The sequence below is a fragment of the Harpegnathos saltator genome, unplaced genomic scaffold (assembly GCF_003227715.2).
Source record: "Harpegnathos saltator strain DR-91 unplaced genomic scaffold, Hsal_v8.6 scaffold672, whole genome shotgun sequence".
Taxonomy (NCBI): Eukaryota; Metazoa; Arthropoda; class Insecta; order Hymenoptera; family Formicidae; genus Harpegnathos; species Harpegnathos saltator.
This window is the reverse complement of record NW_020230507.1, coordinates 31,119-37,118: the sequence shown is the minus strand read 5'-3', so window position 1 is coordinate 37,118 and position 6,000 is coordinate 31,119. Positions and strand designations below refer to the sequence as shown.

At 30.1% G+C, this 6,000-nt stretch overlaps 1 protein-coding gene across 4 annotated transcripts; it reads left to right on the top strand.

The window, feature by feature from the left end:
• The first annotated feature begins 1,280 nt into the window (after window positions 1-1,280).
• Window positions 1,281-5,937, top strand: LOC105189626 (cytochrome P450 4C1). Of its 4 annotated transcripts, none has more exons than XM_025305070.1 (13): window positions 1,281-1,423; window positions 1,550-1,757; window positions 1,982-2,091; window positions 2,296-2,386; window positions 2,651-2,836; window positions 3,437-3,527; window positions 3,628-3,730; window positions 3,900-3,999; window positions 4,068-4,174; window positions 4,430-4,498; window positions 4,867-5,035; window positions 5,167-5,346; window positions 5,409-5,937. In XM_025305070.1, the coding sequence occupies exons 2-13, from the start codon at window positions 1,604-1,606 to the stop codon at window positions 5,573-5,575; spliced, it is 1,527 nt and encodes a 508-aa protein (XP_025160855.1). In that variant the 5' UTR covers window positions 1,281-1,423; window positions 1,550-1,603; the 3' UTR covers window positions 5,576-5,937. The 4 variants fall into 4 exon arrangements, with proteins under 4 accessions (XP_025160855.1, XP_025160854.1, XP_025160857.1 ...); XM_025305069.1 differs by having other exon boundaries at window positions 1,288-1,423; window positions 1,545-1,757; XM_025305072.1 differs by having other exon boundaries at window positions 1,294-1,423; window positions 1,675-1,757.
• The last annotated feature ends 63 nt before the right edge of the window (window positions 5,938-6,000 follow it).

The window sequence follows — 6,000 nt, the reverse complement described above, 5'->3', positions numbered from 1 at the left end:
ATAATTTTAAAATTTCCAGTAATCAATAAGTTAGACTTTGATCGATAGGATATTAATAAAACAAATGACTCATCATTTACAATGTACAAGTGTTATCTTTATGCGCGCATGCGTATGTACATATACAGCAGTAGCTATATGCTACTCTTTGTACAACTATTTTAATAAAAAATAGCGCGTAATGTTTCGTTTTATTAAAACTACTAATATTTATCTCATATATCTTTATACTTTCTTTTTTTCTTTTATGCGTCTTAGGTATTTATTTTATTCTAGTGAGTATCTGACTGATTGTAATTAATAATGGTACTAATTTATGTAATATTATAATATATTATAATTTATATAATATTATAGATATTATTGTATATGTGTGCATTATATTTTTGTCCTACGAAAAATAATAAATGTATTAAAAATATTATGGATATATTATAAAATATAATAATACATAATATTATAAAAGAAAAGTTGGCACTGCGAGGACTTGAATATTCCTCGCACGTAGACCACAAACTATTGTAGTAGCGCGCGCCTTAGCTTCCGCAGTTACCGCACCTCACGCTTATTGGTTCCAAGTTACAACACTTAACATGTAGTTGTTTCTTTAATTGCAAATTTCTCGCAAACGGAGGCCCATGCACGTAAACCCTTATAGGGTTTTTATATACTCAACCCCCCTATCCGAATGAAATATGACTCATTCAATTATCGATTTTACATGTCTTGCCATCTCCTTGTTAGTAAAAACATAAGTCGAAAAATCAACTTTCCCAGGACTATAAACATTTTCCAAATTTAAACATCGAATTTATACAATTGAAGTATACAAGTAACGCAAGTCATTGTAGGTAAAAAGTATTATTTACAGAATTGAGTGTTAACATTTTCAAGATTGGACTTGGGTTTTAAACTAAAATCTTATCGTATTAAATTACTGACTTTGATTGATAGGATATTGATAAAACAAATGACTCATCATTTACAATGTATAAGTGCCATCTATATGCGCGCATGCGTATGTACATATACAGCAGTAGGTATATGCTATTTTTTGTACAACTACTTTAATAAAAAATAGCGCGTAATATTTCGTTTTATTAAAACTACTAATATTTATCTCATATTTCTTTATACTTCCTTTTTTTCTTTTATGTATCTTAGGTATTTATTTTATTCTGGTGAGTATCTGACTGATTGTAATTAATAATGGTACTAATATTGATATAAGTAGTGACTACAATGTTGGTGTGTAATTTACATATATATAGGAGTAAGCTTGAAATAATTTAAGTCCTACTCCACACACTTATGTGGATAGTTGTGTGTAGAACTCACAGTTCAGTTATTATACATCATTTTAGCAAAGTGTGAAGTCTTCAGACACGATACATATTGAATGTCTGTTGAAATTTCGATCGCTGTAAGCATACATACATACGTACTCGTATATGTATATATATACATTTGTGTATATCATTACGGACATGTTTTTTATAAAACGGTATTTCGTTTTTTATAGTATATATTTTATATTTTTAAAGTATAGCGTGTAAAGATAAAAAAAGACCAAGTCTTAAAGCAGTTATCATTTTGACGAATAATGATCATCACGATATTATTAACATGCCTTTTTCTCGTGATCACGTATCTTTGTGTCGCGCACTTTGGAAGAAATGGACGACTTATTGATCAAATACCAGGATCTATATGTTTTCCTACTCCATATGTTATACAAATTTGTTCATATTCGCCAGGTAAGTAAAAATTTGTATGGTTTTATGTAATAAGCTATAGATTGTTCGTCGATGCTTAATACACAATAAAAAATGAAATCTGTATTTGTAGTTAAAATTGCGTAACAGCTTATAGCAAGATGTAAGATATTAATTCTGATTTAATTGCATAGTAGGTTGTTGAAAAGAATAGTACGATTGAAAAAAAGGTAGAAAATCTAATTATAGTATTCTTTACATTTTAGAACAACTATGGCTCTTAGCACTCGATTACGCGAAGAGATTTTATCCAATTAGTAAATTTTGGGTTTTAACGATTCCTAACGTTCTCATTTATCACCCGGACGACGTGCAGGTTGGTAAAACAATTGTTACGGAAAATAGATACATTTTATTATCTACACAGCGTTTTCATTAACGTTAATCGAAGCCAATGTTCGCAGCTTTTACTCAAAATCGTACACATATTTCCCATAACACATTCTATCTATGTTAATAAGTATTGTATAATTGGATAATGACAACACGATTTTTAATCCTTTTTCTTTTATGGTTTTAGAAAGTACTAAGCGGTATGGAGCATACTGTGAAAGGTTACGAGTACAAACTTCTTCATCCTTGGTTAGGTGATGGCCTTCTTACTAGTCAAGGTATTTTTGTCATGCGTAATTTTCATGCAGAACAGTATCATTGCCTTTGATAGTTTTTGAAGAAAAAAATTACGATATAATAGAGTTCTAAGAAGCTAAATATAGTACGTTAAGCGCTAGCGATTATCAAAGCAAATACGCTTAATGTAAACTTATCGCGACATAAGTTGAATAAATGTTATCTTTCGTTACATGTGCTACATGGTAACACAATAAAGAATAATATTTATGCACGCGTATAATATTATCTTATCTCTTTCTTAGGAGCCAAGTGGCATAAAAGACGAAAGATACTAACGCCTGCATTTCACTTTTCTGTATTGAAAGAATTTGTCAAAACTTTTATTGAAGAGGGTGATCGCGCAGTGAAGTCTTTTAATCCTGCAGAAGAGTCAATTATCGAAGACGTGATGTTATTTACCAGTCATCATACATTAAATGCAATATGTGGTATATATATGTATATTTTGCCTTTTTTACGAAAATTTACGTCTTTTTCGCGTGAACTTTTTATTATTTTTATCAATTTCTTAAATTGGCATGTTTTAATGTGTAACGAATTGTTTCCAGTCTTAAAGGACCCCCCCGGTATGTTTCTTTTGAAAAAGTAATCTTGGTTAAATTATTCTGTTCTAGAATATGTCGTAATTTTCCTAATTTTGAACAAATCTATGTCACAACTCCATATTATTACAACTCCATTATCATAACTGCGTAAAATCAAAGAATCAAACATGCAGTTATGACGACATAGAATCTGAATGTCGATTATGTTTCTTTCAAACAACCTGATATTTTCTTCTGTGTGTAATGTATACATATGCGCATATATTCGTAAATGTTGAATAACTGCACGCGCGGGCAATGACCGAAGGTTATTTTACATAACAAACACAAACGGAGTTCTTTATTGCACTCTATGTCTTTTTATATTCTACTAGTTTCAAATGAAAGACGGTGAATGCCATCCATGTAACAGTATCAAATTATTGTAGTGAAACTAGTATGACCAATAAGTTTTTCATGTGATTTCGGCAAGTATATTTCCAGAAACGTCTATGGGCATTTTTTTGAATGACTCTGATCAGTCTCAACAATATCGGCAGACTATTCACCATATGGGTAAACTTATGTTCAATAGGTAATATATAAATGTCTAGTTAAAAGAAATCAATCTAAATTATTTAGAAGTAATACAGTTACTTTCTTAAACACATCTAATTTTATGTAATTACTCTTAGGTTTTTGAAACCATGGCTTTTCAATGATACGATATTTAACTTAACATCACTGAGTACTACACAATCAAAGTATTTGAATATCTTGCATTCATTTACTGAGAAAGTGAGTATGTTTATGTAGACGTTATTACATTATTTGGACATTTAAGAAAACATTCTTCTTGCAAATATATAAATAAAAATTATCAATTTGTTAATAAATCAATTAAGAAATACTTTTAGTAGCATTGAAATAAATAACGTTGGTATTATATTTTTCTTTGTCTTTGTAGATTATCGCAAATAGAAAACGTTATCATGAAGAAACCAGAGAACGATATTTGAAGTACTTTGAAAACAACACAGAAATAGAAGACAAAGAAATAACAGGGAGTATGTTTCGTCTATAAAATATTGTACGTCATGTGATGCACAGATAACGTATTTTATGTTTATTTAAGATAAAAAGAAACGAATGGCCATGTTGGACATTTTGCTAGCAGAATCTCGCAACGGTAATTTGATTGATTCAGATATCAGAGAAGAAATTGACACTTTCGTATTCGAGGTAAACGTTAGTGTTTTGTTAAATTGTTCAAGAATGTAGCTGTATTTTTGTTTAATATATGTTGTAAGCTAATAATTTTAATAGTAATTATGATATGATACAATGAGATGCATATTAAACGGCGATTATTGGAAACTATAAGTGCGAAGCATTTTTTCGGACTGCTCTTTATCTGCGTGCTTTCTGCAGCGTATAATTATTATTGTTCACGTATACAATAATTAACTGTACGGAAAGAAATTCTTATCATTACAGGGTCATGACACTGTGGCGACAAGTTTATGTTTTAGTCTACTATTATTAGCTGAGCATAAGGATATTCAGGTACATTTTCCCCTCCTGAAATAATCTTGCAACAAACTCTTTGCAATAACGTCGACCAATGATGAATTGCCAATATATATACGATTATTTAAACTTGTATTATATATTTAATTTATATATTTTATAAATACCCATATATTTTGTAAATCAGTTTTTATCAAATAATTGAAGGAAATTTTAAGTTTATACAAATCGTCTCGGTAAATTTCTCAGTATTTCTCTCTCTCTCTCTCTCTCTCTCTCTCGATCTTTTTAATTAAATAACATTGTTTTAGAAATTATAAATATTCTAGAAACATATGGACAATAGCGATTTGACAATCAATATGGCCGCAAACGATGTATATTGTATAAACTTTTGTTTGCAGGATCGTGTAAGAAATGAAATTAATGAGGTGATGCAGGAAAATAATGGGAAGCTTACAATGAACGCGTTACAGAATCTACCGTATTTGGACAGATGCTTAAAAGAATCATTAAGATTATATCCTAGTGTTTTTTTTATATCGCGCGTTTGCACCACTGGTTTAAAATTACGTGAGTAATTAAAGGATCTGTATGTTATAAAATTTATGTACAGATAAATTTATGTACAGATATATTTGTGATTTAAATTTTTTCTCGCTGTTCGTACAAAAATACTTTAGCATATTCATTGATAATTCCAGAATCATATATAATACCGAAAAACACAACGGTGCATCTTTTTATCTATGCTCTTCATCACGATCCCAACTTTTGGCCGAATCCGGAGGTATTTGATCCAGACAGATTTTTACCAGAAAATATACAGAAACGTCATCCTTATTCCTATGTACCGTTCAGTGCAGGATTACGAAATTGTATAGGTAATTCATAAGATACTATATTCTACATCACAAATAAATTCTAAATGTCTTAAAATCGTTAGGTCAACGATTTGCCATGTTGGAGTTGAAAGCTATAATAGCTAGCCTGATGTACAATTTTTACTTGGAACCCATTGATTATTTGAAGGATGTTTCACTCAAAGTAGATATTATATTACGTGCCTCACGTCCGATCCGCATGAAAGTTATTCCAATTAAACGGGAGTAGTTGCCTAACGCGAGTACTAATTCGGAGGAAAGAGTATTTCGCGAACGAAACATTATGTTACTCTTATAAGGTTAATTAGATTTTGTGGTGGTTTAGTTAGTTCATTTAGTTCATTAGTTCATTTAGTTCATTAGTTCATTTAGTTAGTTCATTTAGGTTAGTTCATTTAGTTAGTTCATTTAGTTCATTAGTTCATTAGTTCATTTTGGTGTTCATCGAATGTTATTACATGGGGATATTTCATCTCATAAGTAATAATTAAAATGGAATAAAAAATATTTTCTTTTTCGAAGAATGGAAGCGTAAGTGCATATTGTGCGATTTTTTTCAATATTACTACAGTCACACATTAAGTTACTGTTAAAACGATTAATTTCTCAGGTCTATTGTTGATATCGGGGAGAATAGGAACTGCCTCCTGCAAA